The sequence below is a fragment of the Narcine bancroftii genome, chromosome 2 (genome assembly GCF_036971445.1).
Source record: "Narcine bancroftii isolate sNarBan1 chromosome 2, sNarBan1.hap1, whole genome shotgun sequence".
Lineage (NCBI taxonomy): Eukaryota > Metazoa > Chordata > Chondrichthyes > Torpediniformes > Narcinidae > Narcine > Narcine bancroftii.
Window position 1 is genome coordinate 164,546,091 of NC_091470.1, and position 21,043 is coordinate 164,567,133.

General features: G+C 43.3%; 1 protein-coding gene across 4 annotated transcripts in view; it reads left to right on the plus strand.

Moving 5' to 3' along the window:
* epha8 (eph receptor A8) overlaps nucleotides 1-21,043 on the plus strand; it is a 271,719-nt gene that overhangs the window by 201,037 nt on the left and 49,639 nt on the right. For 3 of the 4 annotated variants that reach the window (XM_069919029.1, XM_069919028.1, XM_069919027.1), the window contains one exon: nucleotides 5,166-5,375. In XM_069919029.1, the coding sequence (XP_069775130.1) occupies nucleotides 5,166-5,375 (210 nt within the window). Of the gene's footprint in view, nucleotides 1-5,165; nucleotides 5,376-13,212; nucleotides 13,216-21,043 lie in introns of all 4 variants that reach the window. The other variant, XM_069919030.1, reaches the window with a different exon arrangement.

The following is a 21,043-nucleotide window of genomic DNA, read 5'->3' on the forward strand; positions in this document are numbered from 1 at the left end:
CTCTTAAAACTTTTATTCTAAATTAGATTTTACAAACACTGCCATTTGTAACAGAACAGGGGCTTTGTGCACAGTTCAAAATGTGACTCAAATTTTAGCTTAAAACTACATCTACCCATTACCAGCAGAGGATCGATCCCTGGAAATAATACCAAATGACATTACTCTGCCGCTCTCTCAAAGTAAAACGTGAGCAGAAGGAAAAGCAAAATTAAGACATCCAGTGGAATTGTTATGTTCAGTGGTAATAAGAAAATGTTATGAAAATATGATTTATATATCACGCTGTTTTCAGCCAACATCTGTCTCATAAATACACAACAGTGCAATAGAACTTGAAATTGCAATGGAATTTTCATTTCATTCATATGGAATCCATTCCGCGTGACTGAATATTGTGGCTTCATTCCCAATTTTGCTGTGTGTTCTTCCGTCGGAGAACTGCCTTTAGTGGATGGGGCAGAGTGGTCTCCACCACTCCCTTCATGGCCATCCCCTCTAGTTGACTACCCAGGGGTAAGATGGTGTTGGACGGAAAGGCCAGGTTGCCACTTCTGCTGCATCCCGATACCCATCCGATCCTTGCACCTGAGAGCTTCAGTAGCTGGAGAGCAGACATAAGTGCTTGCAGCCCTGCGCCCATGCACCCTGACTTTACTTCAGTTGCTCCACCACGTGGTCATTGATTATTGGCAGTTCTTTTGCGGGACCTGTCATTGTGGAGTTTGCAAGTTCTCCCCGTGACCATATGGATTTCCTCTAGATGCTCTAATTTCCTCCCACATCCCAAAGATATGTTGTTTCGTGGGTTGATTGATCACTGTAACTTGTCCCTAATGAGCAGATGTGGGATAGAAACTACTTTACAGAGAAATCACGCCAAGTTCATTGTCATCTGATTGCACGTGTACAATCCGACGAAACAGCCTTCTCTGGTCCTTGGTGCAAAACACGCAGACACATAACCAGACATAACACACGAACAGACAGACAATGCATCTGCATGACAAGTATTCATATATACAGATAAATATTGTTTTATGACTATGAGAGTCTCAGATGGTCAGTGTGAGCAGTTAATTTGGTCGTTCCGCATTCTCACTGCCCATGGGAAGAAGCTGTTCCTCAGCCTGGGTGAAGCTGGCTCTGATCCTCCTGAATCTCTTTCCTGATAGGAGCAGCTAAAAGATGCTGTGTGGAGGAAGGAGTCCTCAATGGTTTTCATGACCTCTTCAGACAACAATCCCGGTAGATCATGTTGATGAGGGGTGGGGGGGAGGGAGGCTCCAGTGATCCTCTCTGCCACTCTTACAGTCCTGTGCATTGACCTCCAATCCATTTCTCTGCAGCAACCATACCCCACTGTGATGCAACTAGCCAGGTCGCTCTCAGTTGTGCTCCTGTAGAAAGCTGACATAATAGTGGCTGGAAGCCTTGCCCACTTCAGTCTTCTCAGGAGGTACAGTCACTGTTGCACCTTCCTGACAAGTGAGGAGATATATTGCGTGTCCACGATAGGTCACTAGTTAAGTGAACCCCAAGGAACTTGGTGCTCTCCACTCTTTCCACTACCAAATTCCTGGCCCTCCTGATTATCCCCTTCACATTGAGATGTAGATTGTTACTCTTGCACCATATCACAAGATTTTCCACCTCTTCTCATCAATTTCCTTTCATGTCTTAAGTAAGTATGAAATATTCAGGTATTGCTCAAGTCTGGTTTGGTTTCTATCCTGAGCACCCTATTAGACAGGGAACTCTAGATCCCTTTGGATGATAAGTACTTTTCCCTTCGTTTCTTTCCATCCATTACTTTGCAACCACATCTTTCCTGCCACGTGGTTCCTAGAGATGTATGCAGTACTTGAACTATGGCCTATCTTGTGTTGTGTACAGTTCCTGCACAGAACCTCAGCGAATGAGGTTATCTTAGCCATCTGTTGACCTGCTCTGCAAGTTATTAGGACCTGTGGATGTGCCATCACCCCTTTGTCCAATCACATCATTCAATCTCAGGGGTGGCACGGTTTGCATAGCGGTTTAGCGCAATGGTTTTACAGGGCCAGCAAGCATGACCTGGGTTTGAATCCTGCACTGTCCATTTGTATGTTCTCCCCCGTGTCTGCATGAGATTTCCCCAGGGGCTCCGGTTTCCTCCCACCATTCGAAAATGTACTGGTGGTACAGGTCAATCGGGTGTAATTGGACAGCACAGGCTCATGGGCTGAAAGGGCCCAATACCATGCTGTGTGTCTAAATTTAATATGAATTTCAATTTAATCTCCTGTCATTTGTTGGGCGCTCCTTTGTAACACTTCTCACAATTCCCAGATTAAATTTCATTTGCCACTTTATACAGTCGATGACAAATAAACTGGGGTTTGGTTATTGTATCTCACACATCTGCCCATGTAAACTATAAAATAATATCATCCCAAATTAAATTATATTCTAATGCTTGCACCTCTTAAAGATGTAGAAGTGCATTAAAAGCCCAGAAATGGTGACACTTTCAAAAGCACCAAGGAATAAAAATGCAATCTGCAAATAACCCAACAGCATCACAAGATGGAATTGAAAGAACAACACCTGACCAAATGAGCAGAGATTGCAAGGAAAGAGTATACCCATTGCTGCAAATTAATGTTAGAAACTTCTTTCTGAGAGTGTGACCTCTTGCTTATACATTGCATTCTGATATTCCATTTGCTGGCTTAGAACCAAGAAATCATAGAATCCTACAGCTCAGAAACTGGCCCTTCAGCCCATCTAGTCTGTGCTGAATTATTATTCTGCCTACTCCCTTTGACCTGTACCCAGACCATGGGCCTCCATTCCCCTTCCATCATGCACCTCTCCAATCTTACATGTTGAAATCGAACCCACGTCTACCATCTCCTCTGCTGACAACCTGTCCCACACCCTCTGAGTAAACATTCCCCCTATTGTTCCCCCTCTCACCTTTCACCCTTAACCCATTGTCCTCTCCTTCTGGTTGCACCCATCCTCAGTGGCTTGCATTTACCAGATCTATACCCTTCATAGTTGTGTAATATTTTACCCATATGTTTCTCTGTAACATTTGACAATATAGAACGTATGGCTGAGGTTGTACATTGAGAAGCAGGAAAACTGAGCTGGTGCATTTACACCTTCTATTTTGAATGTTTGCTGAATTGCTTAAGGCAGAAAGAGGCTATTTGGCACATCATGTCCATGCAGAGAAGGAGTCCATCAATCCCATTCTCTCGCTTAGTTCCCTGCTGCCTATTAGGATCATAGAGTCAGCAGTGAGGGACCAGGCCCTTCAGCCCAATTTTCCCATGCTGACTAAAATGCCTCACCCACTGGTCCTTCCTGCCTGCGTTTAGCCCATAACCTTCTAAACCAGTGGTTCTCAACCTTTTACCTTTTCCACTACGTGTCAACTTAAGTAATTACTTTCTCACCACACAGCATGGTTAGTAAGGGTTACTTAAGGTGGTATGCAAGTGAAGCATAAAGGTTGAAAACCACTGCTCTAAACGCAACATATCTGTCCTTTTATTTAATCATTGCAAAAGAACCTCCCTCAACCACCTCTTCCGGCAGCCCATACACAGACCATCTCCTATCTAAAAACTTACCCAGGGGTTAGTTGCATGGATCCACTGCCACCTTAAACCTATGTTCTCTGGTTGATGACTCCTTTATTCTGGACAAAAGACTCTCTGTTCACCCAATCTGTTCCACTCATGATTTTCTACTCTTCCATGAGATCACCACATCCTCCTGCTCTCCAAGCAATAAAGCCAATAAAGCTGAACCTCAGCTCAGGCCCCCGAGTACTTTAGGTGACCAGCTCCTTGTTGGGATGGGAGAGGCGGGGATGATGTTGGACAACCCAGTGAAACCTCACACAGTCACAGAGAGAACATGTAAACTTCCCATAGACAGGACAGGAGATGAGGATTGGACCTGGGTCTGCAGAGCTCTGAGACACCAGCTCCACTGGGTGTGGAGAGAGAAACACGATGATAATAATAACTCAGAAGTGCTGGAGGAACTCGCCTGGTCTTGCAGCGTCCATAGGAGGTAAAGATATATAAATGACATTTCAGGTCTGATCCCGTCTGTAAGGTATGAATACAAAAGAGAGACAGATGTCTACATAGAAGGCTAGGGTAAAAGGGGAAGAATGGGAAGTGGAGGTGTTCAGACCAACAGAGAAAAGGTGTTAATTGGATATGATATGAGGAAAGGTGAGAAAATGATTTTAGCTCTGTAAAAGGAGAGGGAAAAAGAAAGAGGGAGAGAGACAGGGTTGGAGGATGGTAGATGTGGGGAAATATTGGTATGGTGGAGTTCTGATGGAAACCAGAGGGGTCAAAGTTGATGTCACCTGGTTGGAGGGTGCCCAGATGAAAGATGAGGTGTTGTACCTCCAATTTGCAGGTGGTCTCAGTCTGGACCAGAATGACATGACACCCCATATTCCAGCTGGGCCTTTGGTCTGTACTTTTGTCCCTCCCATTCTTTCCACCCCCCCCCCCCCACCCCAGCATGGATACTATTGCATGGGTGGCACGGTTAGTGCAGTGCTGTTAAAGCGTGAGCAATTGGGACCGGGGTTCGATTCCTGCTGTCATTAAGGAGTTTGTATGTTCTCCCTGCTTCTGCGTGGGTTTCCCAAGATGCTCTGGCTTCCTCCCGCCGTTCAAAACGAACCGGGGTTTGTAGGTCAATTGGGCGAAATTAGACCGCACAGACGTGTGGGCCGAAAGGGCTTGTTGCCATGCTGTATGTCTAAATTTTACACCAGTCTCTTTTTTACTCTACCTTGGGGAAGGGCTCAACTTCGAAATGACTCTAATATATCTTTACCTCCTATGGACGTGGGGAGACCGGCTGAGGTCCTTCAGCATCTCTGAGTTTTTTACTTGGCTGTGGTGATAAACCATCAGCTCCAGACACAAATAATCTGCATCCTGTTGGCAAAGACAATCGGTGATAGGGCATGTTAATGATCTGACCCTCCGTGTGTTACATCATCACTAGGCTTGATGGAGATTCTTTCTGGTTCCAAACTTACGATTTTCCATTTGAAATTTTCCAAAATCTCCCCTTTATGAAGAGGGCTGGGTTGTTTTCTGGAGAGTGACTTTTTTTTTCCTCTGGCCCTGCAGAGACATGATGGACAATTCACAGTGATCCAGCTTGTTGGGATGCTGCGTGGAATTGCCGCAGGAATGAAATACCTGTCTGACTTGGGATACATCCATCGGGACCTTGCCGCTCGCAACATCTTGGTGAACAGCAACTTGGTGTGCAAGGTGTCGGACTTTGGCCTGTCCCGAATTCTGGAAGATGATCCAGACGCAGCCTACACCACCACTGTACGGTTTGGAATTTTCGTCAATAATAAGCTAGCAGGAATATCATGGCCAGTGGCCACTATGAGAGAGTGAGTGAGTGAGACAGGAGTGGATGTGAGACCAAGATAATCCTGTTGGGAAAGGCACAGTGGAAATGGATGGAATGACATGGATGATGGCAGATGTTTATCGTGGTTGAGACCATGAGAGCAAAGCATGGGGGAAGGATACAAAAGTTAGAGTGATGGAGCCATGGGGGCAAGGGGCAGGGAGAGGATCAGAGGATAGTGATCGATGAAGGGGATGGGAGATGAGAAATGGGAAATGGAGCAGGGGGCGAGGGATTGGATCAAGAAGTCAGGCGAGGCTAAAGCAAAGCAGATACAGTACACGAGAATAAACACGGAGGCAGTGTTATCCCAGAGTATTCCTGGTGTTATCCTAAAATTATCCTGCTGCTATCCCAGTGTTATCCTAACATTATCTTGGTGTTATCCCAGTATTATCCAGCTGCTATCCCATATAATCCCAGTGTTATCCCAGAGTCATCCTGATGTTAGGCCAGTGTTATCCTAATATTATCTCAGTGTTATCCCAGTGTATTTCCAGTGTTATTCCAGTGTTATTCTGCTGTTATTCCAGTGTTATCCCATTGTTACCCCATTATTATCCTGGTTTTATCCCAGTTATTCCAGCCCATGGATCAGGTTCTCAGCACTTGTATCCATACTTATCACTGATGTCTCTGCACCAGACTCGGGTGTTCCCACTGGGTGGTGAGGAGCAGCACAGTCCCACATCTCACCCTGACCACCGATACCCATCTCCTATTTACTACCTCATGTTTCTCATTCCCACTTCCCCACTCCCTATAGATACCCCCTTTTAACTGCCTCCTGTTTGCGCCCCATTTTCCAACCCCTGTTACTCTCCTCCCAGCATTGAGTCCAGTTTCCTGCTCCCTATATCCTGCATTTCTCACCTTCCCCAGTGCCCTCTAATCTCACTGGCCACAAGCCTTCGTGACCAGGATGGGGTCTCCCGCTGATACCAACTCATGTGATGAACTGCAAGGTGTGAGGAAAGGTCAGTCATGTCGCCATCTCCACCTATGGAATAATTTTGATCAGGTTAGCTCCTCCCCAAGGCCCACTAGCTGTTTAAACTGTCAAAGAGATTAACCGAGTGCATCTGCCCAGCAAGAGATAAAATTTGGTGGTGAAGAATATTGGCATTCATTTCTAAAGGAATAACATACAAAAGCAAGGATGTAATGTTATAAAGCACAGGTGAGACCTCACTTTGAGGACTGTGTGCCGTTCTGGATGTCATATTTGAGAAAAGATGTGCTGGCTTTGGAGAGAGTTCAGAGAAAAACTACTGGAATGAAACCAGAAATGAAAAGAGGAACGATTGTCCCCTCTTGGACTGTGCTTGTTGGAGGACAGAAGGATTGGGTGGAACCTCATAGAGACATTTTGAATGGTGAAAGGCCTGGGCAGAGTAGATGTGGCAAAATTGTTTCCCACGGTAGGGATTCAAGGTCAAGAGGATATAACTTGAGGATAAAAGGGTGTCATTTTAAAACGAAGATAGGGAAATTTTTCTGTAGTCAGAGGATTGCGAGTCTGTGGAATGTTATCACAGGTGGCTGTGATTTGGGTATATTTAACGCAGAAATTGACAGGTAACTGATTAGTCAGGGCATCAAGGGTTGTGGGAGAAAGCCTGGGTGGTGGGGGGCTAAGTGGGAGGGTGGATCAGCTCATGATTAGAATGTCGGAGCAGACTTGATGGGGCCACTTCCGCTCCAATATCTCATATAATCTGTTCAATATCAGTAAAAATAAAATTGAAAACCCGCCCCAACAAACGGTGGGAATTGATTTCAATTCAGTCCTATTGAAGTTATTGGATCAGAGGGCATGTGGCCCAGCTCAGAGACTGAGACATCCACGGGGGTGTGAGCTCCCTCCCTGGACACAATGCGATAGAGTGCAGTTGTCCTCAGGGCGGCCGCACATTTGGCACTTGTTCCTTTGCATGGGAGTCCCAGACCCTCTGTGGGTCAAAGCTAGCCTTCTCAGCAGGTCACGCAGGAACATCTCTCCAGCAATGCCCTCAACCCCAGCATTTGCAGAGGTTCTTGTTCACCTGTATTTATTTTCTATTACCTTTTATGTTTATTATCCCTTTTTCTTTACTGGGGCAATTTAGTGGAAATGATTGGAGTTCTTGTATTTAACAAAAAATACTTGTTTGGGAGGAGCAAGAAAGAATTTCAGTGCATCTGTTCAATTATACTTCTGCGGATAACAAAAAAAAACTAATTGTCGCCATTGATGGATCCCCATTTATAAAATGTGTTGCACCTCTCGCAAAGCAACTTCACAGCTTGCTCTCGCGTCAAAAGCTTGGCAATCTGATATAAAACATAGTGAACGCTGCAAATAATTAACAGATCAGGCATTGTCCATGGAGAAAGGCCGAGGGCGACAAGATTATGGTTACCTGAAAGTGTAGAGGTTGGGTGGGGGGGGGGGGGGTGGTAGGTGAGGAAGGGATTTGATATGCTTGCCTTTTTTGGTAGAAGAAGTAAAACACAGATGTCTGCAGGCATTAGGGATAAAGTTAAAAAAAACATGTTGGAAGAACTCAGCTGGCCAAACAGAATCAGAATTTATTGCCATGAACAAGCCATGAAATTTGGCGTTTTGCAGTAGCATCATAATGCAACCATCTTAGAGCATTACTATAAATTTTTAAAAAATGTTTAAATATTAGTGCACAAAAAGTAAGGCAGTGCACTTTATATAGCAAAGGTAAAGATACATAACTAATGATTCGGGCTAGAGTCCTTCATTAAGTTACTAGATGGATTGGATGCGGAGGAAAAGATTTAGGGGGGCAGTGGCAATGATCAAGAACTCTTGTCAGGTGGAGATAATCTATCTGAGTGTTCTGATGGGAACTGGGGAGAGCAGACCATCTCTGCAGATAATTAATTTGCAAATCTGAAGCATGAGGCTCATGGGACTGAGTGTGGTGATACGTAATTTCACCAGGGGTCACCCCGGTGACCTTATATATAAAGCAGTCCAGAGCTACAGTCTAGCCTTCCAGGTTTGTCTTGACAAGACCTCTTAGGTATACATATTAGTTTATTAAATTGTGCTGACAATAACCACACCAGCAGTGCGAGTATAAGACATCTTTAATAAACTAATATGTATACCTAAGAGGTCTTGTCAAGACGAACCTGGAAGGCTAGACTGTAGCTCTGGATTGCTTTATATACAAGGTCACTGGGATGACCCCTGGTGACCTAGTGGTGTAATTACATATCACCACATTGAGCATCAACCGGGATCCAGGGTCTGACAGCCTTGTTTAGTGTGATTCCTTGATCATCTATGGCAAAGCAAACTTGATGGGCTAAATGGCCTACTTCTACCCCGATATCTTGTGGTCTATAATCAGATTACCTTCCTGAAGTAAAGCAAGAAAGCCTGCAGGTGATGCGGCTGAATGCAATGCACAAGCACACTGGAGGAATTCAGCCGGTCGCCCAGCATCCCTCAGCTGTGAAAGGTTAAGCCTTTACTTCCTACGGGCGCTGCCCGACCTGTTAAGTTCGTCCAGCACCTTTGTGCATTGCAGACGACCTTCCTTTTGCACTTGGCTGCCTCGTCACCCATTTGTGGTGTCCTGCTTGCATTTGCTGACAAGCGGCGTATTATCAACAAGTTGCCCTTTCCCAGGCCATTTGTGTATAAAAGGAGAAAAAAAGAGGTTATCTCGGGAACAGGGCCCAATTTTAAGAAAAAAAAGATTTACCTGAAGCATTTGTTAGGTGTGGAATTGCACGAGGATAGTTACAGGCAGATAAGTGGGCAGAATGGACGGAGCACGCCAGGTGAAAGGTGGGTGCAGACAGTAAACTCGGCATTGATTAAAAATCCAATGAAGCAGAGCTTGAAACTCCTCAGACGCTAAACAATGGCTCTACCACATTGTCCCTGTCAGGTGATGTCATCAACGTATTTGAAAAAAAAACTGTTGAGAAACAAAACAGGATGTTATCTGAAAGTAATCAGGCTGATTACCTTTGGAAATTGTGACAGCAATTCTCTAAATTTCTATTAAAATGATCTGGGCCATAATTCCTTCCCCTCAGCAGTAATATGTTTAACATAATTCATCGGAGAACCTCATAAAGTAAACTGCATTGCAATGGCGAGTATCACCAGTTTCAAATGACGATTCAAGATCTGTCGACAATAATTTAAACTGATTGCCTAATTGGTCCTCTGAAGGTCGTATGGTGAAATTGATAGATTGTGTTGACCAGCAAAGAGGATTAAATAGCGTATATCACTTATTGGTTTTGGCATGCCCTACATGGTAACTGATAGCTGAAAGCTCATATTCGAAGCCGCTGTTTAACGGTGACAGAATCAAGTTTTGTTTTAATTTGATTGGACAGTTGGGTTTTTTAGCAGGGCTGTCAGGTCTGTTAATAATATCTGAGATTCTACTTTTTTTAATGCAAGTAGAAAGGAATGGGCATTCATTGTCAGCTCTGCTCTGATCAGTCAAATGCTGCTCTCATTATATACAGGGATGAGATTTCTCAATTAATTCCATTTCTCTGAAAGCCTAACTACTCACTCCTTGACAAAGGGCTCGGGCACATAGCATTGGTTAGATATTTTTGCCTCCATAGATGCTGCGGGGCTCGCTGAGTTCCTCTCGCACGAGTGTATGTTACGAGCCCAGAGGACCCCAAAACCCACAGCAATAGGTATTCACCAAGATAAATGGTTACTTAAATAAATGTTGCCTTTAATTATATTTAAACATGAAAAGAGAATCACCCTTTAACTTATCGCTATTGACTTAACTAACCTAACTTAACCCTCTTCTAATTCTAAGCGAACGTGTATGTAGTGTGTGTGTAAGATTAGAAAAGTTATTTGATTCAAAGTCCAATTTCATTTCTCATTCCTCCAAGTTCACTGGTTGCAGGCAATTCTTATACTGAGCCCAGAATTTAACATTTATGAAATTCACCAGGCTTTGGTGCTTGAAAAGTAAATGGTTACCCACTCAGGAAGGTTCTTGCCAGTTTTCAGAGAGATTTGTTGTATGCTGCACACCCACAACTGATTCCTTTTCAATCAGCCACTTCAGTGTCTTGCCGAGAAACTTGCCCGCTCAGAGTTCTCCAGATGATATCCTCTTTCTTTCAGGTCATCACAGAGTTCCTTCTTGTTTCGCTTATTTCAAGTGAAACATTAGGCAGCCAGTCCTCTCCTCTTGCATGAAAGACAAGAGCCTTGATCAGGCTGAACTAATCACTCACAACTAATGACTCACAATACCAAATGGTATTTTTCCACAAGCTTGCTAGCTTGTATTGTTCCAGTCCCAGATACTGCTGACTGTATCACTGTAGAATTGATCTTTCTCTCTCTCTCTCCAAGAAAAAAGCCTATTTGACTCTCCCTGCTTGCAAAACCATGTGCCCTCTTAGAACAGCAAGTTCCCCTCCAGACATTCTGTGGTTCCGACAAGTTCTTTCATCTGTTGCCTTCTTGTAAACAATAATCCATTAGTGAAGTTTCTTGGGCACTCTCCAAAGCTTTTGCAAAGGCCGTTGGCCCCGACCTGTCCAACATGTCTCCAGTATTTTAAATAAGATCTATTTTAAAGTGTTTGTATGTGACCTACACTGACAAACCTGCCACAATTTATCTCCCAAAAACATATTGTCACACTACAATCACAGTGTCTGCAAACTTTCTAGTTTCACTCCAATGGAATTGCCATGTTGATACAAAACAACCCAGCCTCCACACCGGTCATTCTGGGCTGTAAGAGAAATGCCTCAGGACACGAGGCTGTTGCCCAGTGGCACAGCTGCCTCGCCCCTCCAGTGGCGTGGGTCTGAACCTGACCTCCATTCGGTTTGCCTGCAGTTGTCACATTCTCCTTGTTTCCTCCCACTTCCTGAAGAGGTTAATTAACCCCCACAAATTGTTCTGAGTGTGGTGTCATCTTTGAGGGAGGTGGTGGTGGGGGAAGTTGAGAAAAACCTTCGGAGAATAAGATAGGATTTGGGGAGAATTAATATAATTAATATTATACAGTTGGGGCAAACTTGGTGGACTGTAGCCACTGCCTCCATGTTTTATTGACTCTCTGTGTTGTAATTTAATTGATCTTCGTCCTTGGAGTGGGAAAGAGAGGCCCGATCACTTGATTTGGGCCTCAGCGTCTCTCCCTCCATCTGTACAAAGCAATTATGTACATTTAGAAATAAAGTAAAACATCTCCACCAATGGGCAACCTTTCAACTCTTAATCAACATCCAGCAGGTGTATGGTAAGTTGCTTCTGCAATCATCTTCCCTGCATTACCACCTTGTACTTTGCAACTGTCTGCCTTGTGATAAAGAGTCGAGTGGTCTTATGTGTAAAATATCCTCGTGTTTAGTGAAAGACAAGGTAAAGGTTGATCCATTATTTCAGTGGCCACTTTCTTTCTGGTCGTTTCATGTAGTCCATGGCACAGGCCAGCTCTGACAGGTGTAGTCTGTGGGGTTTCCCTTGGTCCTTCAACATGCTTTGTCACACAATTCAACATTACCTTTCCTTTACTAACTCTGTCTTGACATTGATTGCCAAGGTTTTCTGTGGTGTGCTGTCGTACAGAAGGCAGACACAAGACTTAAAGACTAATCAACAGGCTTTATTCCACTTAAAGTCCCTGCTGCAGTTAGCTGTAGCTTCAAGTGACTGGCCTCGAGGGGCCGGATCTAGCTTATATCCCGGCGGATGATTGGCAGCCGACTGGGTGGGGCTTGGTCCATTCAGGTCAGCTGATTGACAACCGACCAGGTGTTGCCTTGTCCTCCGGTGCTCTTCCAGCAGGTACGCAGGTCACCCCCTTAGGCTGGTGGTGTATCACCACACTTTCCATTACGGATGAAGGAACATCTTGGGTAAAGCTGGTTGAAGCAAGAAAATGAAAGAAAAAGCACTATCCTCAGAATTTATTAATAAAACAATATAATCATATGGTCTTCACCGACAGAGAAAGAAAGTAAAATAAAATGTAGTCCCGAAGGGAAAATAATTATACTAAGTCATTTGTCAGCTGCACTGGATATTAGTTTGTAACCCAACCTATTGACTACTCTTTTTGGAATTATACTTCCAGAAGTTGGACAAGTTCCCACTTCCACACATCGGGCTGTGGCCTTGTTGTTGGCTAGAGGAGCTATTTTATTTAAATGGAAAGATTCTAATCCACCTACTTTGACTCAGTGGCTCTCTCAAATTATATCATGTTTAATTCAGAGAAAGTAGGAGCCGTGCATCTGAGACTTCTGTTAAATTTGAAGAGACTATTCTTAAACACTACTATGGTATCTGCTTCCACTACTACTCCTGGCAGCCCGTTCCAGGCCCTTCCCTCACAAATCTCCCTTAAATTTCCTCCCCCTCACCTTAATGTTCTCTATTTTTACATTTAATTTTTAATTTAAGTTAGAGATACAGCATGATAACAGGCCCTTCGGTCTCACAAGCCCCATTGTCACCAATTAACCTACATCTTTGGAACATGGGAAGAAACCCACACAGGGCAATTGAGAGCTCCGATTTGTGCTGGGGGGTGGGAGGTGGTTAATCTGTCCTCTGTTGGACTCGCCCCCTAAGTGGAATAAAGCCTGTTGATGAGTCTTTAAGTCTTGTGTCTGCTTTCTGTACGACAGCGCACCACAGAAAACCTTGGCAATCAATGTCAAAACAGAGTTAGTAAAGGAAAGGTAATGTTGAATTGTGTGACAAAGCATGTTGAAGGACCAAGGGAAACCCCACAGACTACACCTGTGGCTTGTGAAAAAGAGGCTATAGATGCTTATTGGAACTGAATGGGGCTTCCAAGCCTGTGGGAAAGAGTAAAGACAGCTATATAAAATATGGGCCTGGCTCATTTTATATATTATGTGCAATTCTGGTCAATCAATTGCAGGAAAGATATGAAAGAGTATAAAAGGATGTTGACTGGATCAGAGGGGATTAGTTATTAGTTCTGGGTAGAGATCAGACAAAGGTGGGCATTATCTCCAGAGCATCAGAGGCTGGGGGGAGTTCTGATAGAGGTTTATAAAATTATGAGAGTCATTAATCAGGTGGTGGCTAGCGCAACTCTATTACAGCGGCCCGGGTTCAAACCTGGCATTGTCTGCAGGGCATATGCCATTTGCCCATGTCCACATGGGTTTCCTGCAGGCTCTCCTGTCTCCTCCTCTATTCCAAAGACACGTGGGATTAGTTAGTTCATCGGTCACGTGGGTGTGCTTGGGCGGCACGAGCTCATGGGTCGGAAGAGCTGCATCTACATATTAAACTAAAAAGTCAGTTTTAAAAATGTCACGTACTAGAGATCATTAAGGTGGGGGGGGAGGGGGGAATTTTTTCCTCTCAATGTTTAAATCCACCCCAACCCCTCTGAAAAGCTGCCCATGCCACTATTTCTGCAGCCCTCTCCAGCAGTCTTCCAGATGATGACAATTTTCATCATCTTCCCTCCAGTTCTTTTGGAAATTACTTTAAACATTTACTATCCAGCTATCCAGATTCTTAATTCTCCTTAATATAATCTGACAGTGACGTTTTCAAATGTCGGTTTATGTGATTCTCATTTCACAACAATGAAAAGGTATCAAATGTTATAAGATATAGAATAACTTAATTGTAGTTCCAAAGCACTTTCAGGATTTGGCAGGTAATCAAGTACTTTCCAGATTTTTTTTGTTTTAGTGAATGTTGGAGGATTGAAAGGTATTAACACCTGGAGCATGGCACACAGTTCTCACCTCCTAATTTCAGGAGATAAACTTTGGAAGCTGTTCAAGAAAGTTTAAATAAATTACTTTTTGGCAAGCAGGGTTATTCTGCAGGGAAGAATCAAGTTCAAATTCAGGTTTATCATCGCATCCTATCTGGTGCTCTGAGAAGGGTTCTACTTCAAGCAGTCCAGCAAGTCAACTCCAGCTGTGACAGAATATAGATATGTTTCTGGGAGATAAATTGCTCTCTCTCTCTCTCTCTCTCTCTCTCTCTCTCTCTCTCTCTCCCTCTCTTTCTCTCTCTCTCTCACTCTCACTCTCTCTCTCTCTCAGAGAAAAAAGCCTGTTTGACTCTCTCTGCTTGCAAAACCACATGACCCTCCTAGTTCCACTCTAGACAGAATGCGACTCTGACAAGTTCTTTTATCTGTTGCCTTTATGTAAACAACAATCCATTAGTGAAGTCCCTTGGGAATGCTCCAAAGCTTCTGCAAAGGCTCTGGGGCCAATATGTCTAGCATTAATCCTGAAAGTGCTTTGGAGCAGTATTTTTTTAAACTTTATTTATTCATTCAAAATACAGATAATAAGTAACATATATAATGATAAACAAAGCATGAACATTATTTTATATACATAATACAAAAAAGGAAAGAAATCCCCCCCACCCTCTTTCAGCCAACTCTCCTAAGGAGAGCCATAAAGAAAAGAGAAAAAAATAAAGAAAAATAAAGCAAACATATTAAAATCTAGACAATATAAATCAAAATGTAAATATTCTGAATATAACAACCATCTATTAATAAAAAAAACTATAGTTATCCGTGAAACATATATAATTTTTTCCATTATTAAACAATATTTCATCTCATTATACCAAAAGTCTTAAATTTAATCATTACAGGTAAAATCATATCTTTACCGAACACATGTTTTACCAAAAATCAAACTTGATAAAAATATGCTTACGCTTAATCGGACTGTTTAAACCCCGAACATTAAAAGTAGCAAACTTCAACTTTGACATATCCACTAATATTACTAAAAACTAATAATATCAATATATAAAGACTCAGATCAACGTAAATAGGCCCTCCAATAGGAGAAAAGGAAACCACAAATTAAAGTCTAAATAAAATGAAAATAAAAAAAGATGAAAAGAACCCCCCCAAAAAAAAAACTACCAAAAGGTAATAATCCCTAAACAAAAATTGGGTGTGGATCACCCACCAGTGGCTGAATATAGAGCAAATTTCTCCCTCCCCAGCCAAACAAAGAATAACAACAAGATATCATAATGACATAAAAAGAAAATAAAAATAAAAAAGTTCTTCTATTCATCCAAGAGATTCCAGACTCAGTGACCCCCACTTCAAGGAAACAGACTCTTTCCATTCCCATTGCTCCCATTTCTGCCGTTTCTTCCATTTCCAGAACAACCAGATTTTTCTTTAGAAGACAATGGTGGACTACTCTTACATCTGGCAACGAGTCAGCAAAAATCATTGCTTCACGCTCATTCTCAAAAAACCGAGATTGAAAGTCTCCACAAAACACCTTCAACACTGCCGGATAGCGAAAAGTAGACTTATAACCTTTACACCACAAAACTTCTTTAACTGGATTAAATCGACGCCGACGCTGAATAACCTCTTGACTCAAATCAGGATAGAAAAAAACTCTACTATTCTGAATCATTAACGGGGCTTGTCGTTGTCTCGCATTTTGCACTGCTAAATGAAGTATCGTTTCTCTGTCCAAATAATTCAAACATCGAATTATCACAGGTCTCGGTGGTTGACCAGGCAGAGGTCTTCTTCTTAATGGTCTATGAGCTCTTTCCAATACCAGACCTCCAGAGAAAAATTCCTGCCCCAGTATTTGTGGAATCCATTCAGTAAAAAAACGAAGAGGATCTTGTTCTTCCATATCTTCTGGCAAACCAACAATCTTCACATTATTCCTTCCACTTTGATTCTCCAAATAATCTACTTTCCTCTCTAACTCCCTCTCACGTTCTCGCAATTCTTTAACGGATTTTTCCACCTCCAACACTTTTTCTGTATTAGAAGCCACTTGTTGTTGACATTTCAAAAAAGCAGCCTGAAATTGTTTAAAATCCTCACAAGATGCTTCCACACGTATTTTAACTGTATCCAGTTCCAAACTGAGCCTCTGAGACATTTAAGGCTTAGCTGTTTACATTGTAATTCAGAAAAGCTCAGCCCTGCTTTCTCTTGCTTAGTGGCAGAACCAGGTAACTGCAGCTCTTGCTGCATCTCAACAACTTCCTCAGGGGGCCGACGCTGTTCTCCCCCCCGCAACCTGTTGTTGCTTCAAAAACTCACAAAAAAGACCAAAATATTCAGATTGGAGTATATCCTGGGGTATTTCAAAAAATGGAGTTGTCTTCTTGTGTGCCCCCTCCGGTAAAGTCGGCAGGCTGCCAGGATCGGGATCCACATCGGGGGCACACGCACCTTCCTCCTGAGAACGGGTAATTCCAGCGATGTCCTTCTCCTGGTGAGTAGTAGTCATTTTTTCAGCTCCCACAGGCAATCTCTGTGGTTTAGGCTTGAAAGAAAGCAAACCTGAAGTTGTAGCAGTCTGTTTAGGCCCTAAATCTTCAACACTCCGAAAATGTAGTTTCTTCTGTACTTGAGTTTTAATCTTTTCACCATTAATACCCATAACAATTCCTTGATACTTTAAACTAAGTTTTAAAAAGTTTAAACCTGAAAACAAAGAGTTAAAAATGGGTTCTTAAAAGTCTGGCCAGAGAGGTCGAGATTACACTCCTAGACTCTGTGCCATCTTGCCACGCCCCAGAGCTCCAGTATTTTGAATAAGATCTGTTTTAAAGTTTTTGTATGTGACCTACACTAAAAATCCTGCCCCAATTTATCTCCAAGAAACATATCTATATTCTGTCACACAACATTCACGCAACCATTCAAAAGAGCTCAACAAGAGCCCATTTAAAGGGTTACAGTGAGAAAATCAATTGGTGCACAGCAAGGGCAGGATGAGAGCAATGAGGTGGGGCTCATTCAGGAGCCTGATGGCTGCAGGGAAGAAACTGCCTTTAAGCTTGATGGTGCAATTTAACCTGATGGAAGAAAGGAGAAGAAAGTGTGTTTGGCATACAATGGCTCCCTTAGTATTTTGGCTGCATTTCCACATCTGCCCTGGACAGGTTGGTGTCTTAAAAGCCGTCCCTTGTTGCAAGTCAAACAGCAAAGGTAACCCCTCACATTCAAGCTTTGTAATCCACCAAGGACCAACCAGTATCTCCCCCCACCACTTCCAAATTCTACCCCCACCCTGTTGTGATCTGATAACTCGACCCAGCTTCCAATATGTAGCCACCCTCAACCTTCAGGATCAGAATCAGGTTTATTGTTCTTAATGTGTGTCACAAAATTTGTGGCTTGGCAGCAGTAACATGCAGAACAAGGTGTAAAATTACGATGAATTGCAATTAATGAGATTTTCGCTATTGAGGGAGTGCAGTATAGATTCACAAGGTTAGTTCCCTGGATGGCAGGATTGACATATGCCAAAAGGATGGATAAACTGGGTTTGTACACGTTGGAATTGAGAAGGATGAGGGGAGATATGATTGAGCTACATAAGATTATTTAGGGATTGGACACGATAGAACCTGATTACATGTTCCCGATGTTGGGGAGACAAGGATTAGAGGCCATAGTTTAAGAATACAGTGAAGGCCCTTTAGAACAGAGATGAGGAACATTTTTTTTTTGCCCAGAGAGTTGTTGGTCTGCGGAATGCTCTGCCGCAGAGGGTGATGGAGGCAGGTTCCCTGGAGAAGTTGAAGAGGGAGCTCATGGACAGGAGAGTTAAGGGTTTTGGGGAGAAGGCAGGGACAAGGTACTGATAGTGGAAGATCAGCCATGATCTATTTTAATGGCGATGCAGGCTCGATGGACTGAATGACCTACTCCAGCACCCTATTGTCTAAATCATTAGTGCAAAGGGGAGAGAAAAGGTGAGGTGGTGTCCATAGGTTCACTGTCTGTTCAGAAATCTGATGGCGAAGGGGAAGAAACTGTTCTTGTACCATTCATTGGGAGTTCAGCTTCAGTTTCCTGTACTTCCTTCCTCATGGCAGCAGTGAGAAAAGGGCATGGCCTGGGTGATGAGGAACTGTGCTTATAGAAGCTGCTTTCTTGAGGCACTGCCTATTAAAGATGTTCTTGATGGAGTGAAGACAAATGCCATGATGGTGTAAAACACAAAAGAGTGTAGACATCATGACTGAAGCAAAACATAATGCTGCAGAAACTCATCAGGACAAACAGTGGACTTTATATAGCAGATATAAATATACATAACTGATTTTTCATGTCTGAGCATTCTGGCTCCTGAATAAACTGGTGAGATGGGAGACGAGCGTGGTCCCACAGCCAAGGGGTAGCAGGTAGATAAGGAAGGGAGGGTACAAGAGAAAGCCGCAGGAGGGGGGTTATGTCTGCAAATGGCGGGGGAAATCTGGTGGAGGAAAGGAGACAGAGGGATGGGGAAACGAGGGAGAACAGGGAGAAACCGGAGAAGTCGATGTCAATGCCATCTGGTTGGAGAGTGCCCAGATAGAATATTTTGTGTTGCTCCTCTAATGTACAGGTGGTCTTGGTTGATTGGAGGGGCAACACCGAATGGGCACTCTCCAACTGGGTGGCGTTAACATCAACATCTCCGATTTCATTAGTTTTATTACTGTCCTATATAATCGAACTGGAAACTGAATGTTAGGAAATGGATGCCGGAAAATATAAAGCAACAGGATCTGTAATATTATTACACTTTACAAGCATTGTCACTGTACATATGCAGTATGTTCTAATTTTAATGCCAAATATGGACCACTGAAAAAATTACTAAAATTTAATTCATATCAATGAAGTCTAACAACAGACAGCAAATAATTATTTATGGAGAATGCTTTCTCAATTTGAAGTAAAATGTTGTACTTTGCTAACATTACAGCGACCAGGATATGAATCAGCATTGCCTGTAAGGAGTTTGTATGTTCTCCTTGTGTCTTTGTGGGTTTCCACTGGGTGCTCCAATTTCCTCCCCCCCTTCAAAACATATGGGCCTGAAGGTTAATTTGGGTGTAATTGGGCTGCATAGGTTTAAATGGCCTGAATTGGCTGTAAATAAAAATTAAAATTCTCTCCTCTGTTAGCAAAATTAATGCGCTGTTGAAACTCTAGTGAGACAGTTTTCGGGGTGGTGTGGTTGAAGTTGCCAGCTGCTATCAGGACATCGTCGGGGAGGGATGCCTGGGCTCTGCAGATGGCACCAAAAAGCTCCACACCTCACACCCAGAATCCTTTTTCTTACATCCGTGTGCCTATCTCAGAGTCCTTTGAATGCCCCGATTGTACCAGTCTCCACCTCTACCCCAAGCAATGCTTTGCAGGCACCCACCACTCTATTAGTAAAAACCTTATCTCTGACATCTCCACTAAAACCGATATCCTCTAGTGTTAACTGTTGTTGCTCCAGAGAAAAAGGTGCTGGCTGTCCACCCTATCTAAAGCCCTCATCATCTTATTCTTTTCCTTGGCCTCCATCGGTCGTGGTCGACCATGGGTACTGTGTCTCTGATAGTCGCTGTGGAGTGGCCTCTCCAGGGCACAAACCAAGGCAGAGTTGATATGGAGATCCGTCTGTTACCCATGCATTGGGACCCCCCCTCCCCCCATGCTAATGACAGGTCCAAAGGAATGACGAAGGTCGGTACAATTGTGTGCCAGCAGCATTGCAGGAGTTGCGGGGCCGGTTCTGGGTACAGCGGGCAGCTGCCTTTGGGACTCCGACTGCGGATTTTTCCTTGTGGTTCACTCCCCAAAGCCTTTCCCGTGAGCAGGTCAAGCTACAAGGCAGCGGAGGTTTTAAAATGGAGTTTTCCCTCTCCTAGATGAGTTCCCGTCTGTGGTTAATGAGCCCCTTCTTCCCAGAGCAACTGGTTTCGAGGTGCATGTGGCCCGCCTTTGCCCCTTCTCCCATCAGTGAGAACAGCTCAGCCGGCCATAAAAACTATGCCACAAGTGAAGGCCAGGAAGTTGGACTTGGTTGTCAGAGGCTGTTTGAGTCGGACACTATGAAGAGCATTTGTGCAGCAGGGGGAGCTCGTCCCCACGACCACCCTTCAGCTATGACAACCTTTAGAGCCTCTTGTATACCTCTATTAAGTTACCTCTCACCCTAGAGAAGGAACAGAATGCTGGTGGGTGGCCTGAACTCACAGGTTATTATTTTATGACTTATTTTAATCACTTTGCATTCAATTAATCCTGCCAGGGCATGTTCAATACCATGGCAATGAATCACGTTACAGTAGTCTACATGAAGACAGAGAGAGTTCACCTGCCTCTCTCTAGCACATCCATCTGCACCTTTGATTCTGCATTACACTTCATCTACTTCATAAATTAATTTTCCAGCCTGTGGAGATTTTGTTCAAAGGAGGGAATAAAAAACTTAAGGATCTCAAAGTGTTAAGGCTGAGAAAGAATTTCAGCGACAAGGCCACCTTTGAGATGATTCTCGAGGTCATTTATATGGTCAGTGATCTGCATTAATACAAATTGATCTACACATGCTCAATTTCCCCATGCAAATGGGAGTAATGAAGTGGAATTTAGTGTTTGTATTCAATCCTCAAAGGACAAAGAGCTGGCAGATTGTTTTGTATGAGTAGAGAAGGAATTTGTCAGTCAAAAACACTCGGGAAAAAAAATGCAAGAAATCCTCCACAGGGAAAAGGAATTGTAAATTTAAATTTAAACAAAAGAAC